This window comes from Amblyraja radiata, chromosome 32, assembly GCF_010909765.2.
Source record: "Amblyraja radiata isolate CabotCenter1 chromosome 32, sAmbRad1.1.pri, whole genome shotgun sequence".
NCBI classification, from domain to species: Eukaryota; Metazoa; Chordata; class Chondrichthyes; order Rajiformes; family Rajidae; genus Amblyraja; species Amblyraja radiata.
Window position 1 is genome coordinate 17467583 of NC_045987.1, and position 2072 is coordinate 17469654.

The window sequence follows — 2072 nt, forward strand, 5'->3', positions numbered from 1 at the left end:
TTTGCCATGCAAGCCCAAGAGCTGCTCTGCACAACACCGACTGATGCATCTAAGGCCGCCTGGGTCAAGACGAGATGGAGAGACCAGTGGAAGTCAGCGGACCCATCTAGGCTACACCAGTACATCAATGACCCCATGTACGTCCCTGGCCAGGATCTTCCCCGAAAACAGTGGACAATGCTCAACCGCTTGAGGACAGGCATCGGACGCTATGGAGTAGCGATGAAGAGGTGGGGCCTCGTGGACAGCGCCTCCTGCGAGTGTGGGGACCCAACACAGACAGTGGAGCACATGGTCACCAGTTGCCCCAAACACCGGCCACTGAATGGTGAACGAGGTCTGATTGACCTGGACGATGACACGTTGGCCTGGCTCGCCTCAACGGAGCTGCAGGTCTAAAAGACACACAACAGAAGAAGAAGAAGATAATCTGGGTAACTTTCAATAATGCTAAACTTTAATCACAGATAGCAGTACAAGCGATGAAGTGTTACAGATGTTGATATCTGGTTTGAAAGCAGAAACTGTTGGAAGGACTCTGCAGATCCATCACGTTGTATAAGGGAATGAGTTCATTTTTCAGGGCAATTACTTTTTCAAAAGCAATGAAGTGGAGAAAAAAAAAACCCTCTCACTTCATCTTGTGAATCTCACCACTTTGCTCGTATATGAACGAAATTTTTTCGATGCAAAAAAATACAATAAAGGGTCGAGGCAGCAATTTATGCTCGACAACGCTAAGCACCTGTAATAAACCAGTTCCACTTTGCTCACCTCCTGGCACCGATCAGGATAAAAGAGCCTCATTGTGATCCCGACCGTGCGAGACACGTGTACAGGGAGGAAGCAGACTATAAAAATTGCCAGGGACACCACTATCATTTGCATGGACTTGACCTTCATGTGTTGGCTCTTAAGTTGATTAGTATTGGCGATGAAACAGGCGAGTAAGGTGTAGCAAACGACGGCGGCAACAAATGGGATGATGTAACCGGTGAATAAAATGGCTGTATTCCACACAAAGTACAACACCAACAGCTCGTCCTGATGAATGCTCAGGCATTGGATGGAGTTGTTCGTCTCGGTGGTCTTGAGCACAAAAAAGAATGGGAATCCTTGGACAAAGAGAAGGACCCACACACCGATGCAGGCCAGCTTCACAAACCTCGCTTCCTTAAAGATGGTTTTCTTGGTGCAATGCACAACAGCGATGTAGCGGTGAATGCTAATAAGGGCCAAGAAGTAGATGCTCCCGTACATGTTGGTGCTCAATAGGAAGACCTTCAGCTGGCAGAGAAACTGTCCAAAGGGCCAGTGCGCCAGTGAGAAGTAGGCGACCATGAGCGGTGCGGCAGGAGTTATAACGGCGTCGGCTAAAGCCAAATTGAACTGCAGGATCATCCCGGCGCTCCACTTCTTGATGCAAAACCAAAAGATCCACAGGCTGACACAGTTCAGTATGAATCCCGTTGAATAGACCAAACTTAGGAAAATGGGAATGAAAACACCAGTATCCTCAGGTTTACAGCCAGGGTCCACTGTGGAATGATTGGCACTCACTGGCTGATGGGTGGAGTTGAAGGACGAGTCTTCCATCATCAGAGCTTGAACTTGGGTGAAAATTGAGATGTGGAATTTATAACATATAAAATGCATAAATATAAATATAACCAAGTTAAAACACGGGTGTACAGTAGTGACTGTGCTTTAGTATCCGTGATGAAAGAATATTTCATACAGAGTCACGAGGCTTTGGAGAAGGTACAGAAGAGGTTTGCCCGAATGATACATAGATACATAGATACATAGAAAATAGGTGCAGGAGTAGGCCATTCGGCCCTTCGAGCCTGCACTGCCATTCAATATGATCATGGCTGATCATCCAACTCAGTATCCCATACCTGCCTTCTCTCCATACCCCCTGATCCCTTTAGCTACAAGGGCCACATCTAACTCCCTCTTAAATATAGCCAATGAACTGGCCTCAACTACCCTCTGTGGCAGAGAGTTCCAGAGATTCACTACTCTCTGTGTGAAAAATGTTTTTCTCATCTCGGTCTTAAAGGATTTCC

The 2072-nt window shown here is 46.8% G+C and overlaps 1 protein-coding gene across 1 annotated transcript; it reads right to left on the minus strand.

Annotated features, from left to right (window-relative positions):
- Positions 1-435: 435 nt before the first annotated feature.
- LOC116990786 (P2Y purinoceptor 4-like) lies at positions 436-1733 on the minus strand. The gene has a single exon (XM_033048747.1). It carries the CDS (start codon positions 1654-1656, stop codon positions 637-639), a length of 1020 nt encoding a protein of 339 aa, XP_032904638.1. The 5' UTR covers positions 1657-1733; the 3' UTR covers positions 436-636.
- Positions 1734-2072: the final 339 nt, after the last annotated feature.

Coding starts and splice junctions, on each gene's coding strand:
- LOC116990786 (XM_033048747.1), bottom strand. CDS start 1,656: ATGCATTTTATATGTTATAAATTCCACATCTCAATTTTCACCCAAGTT.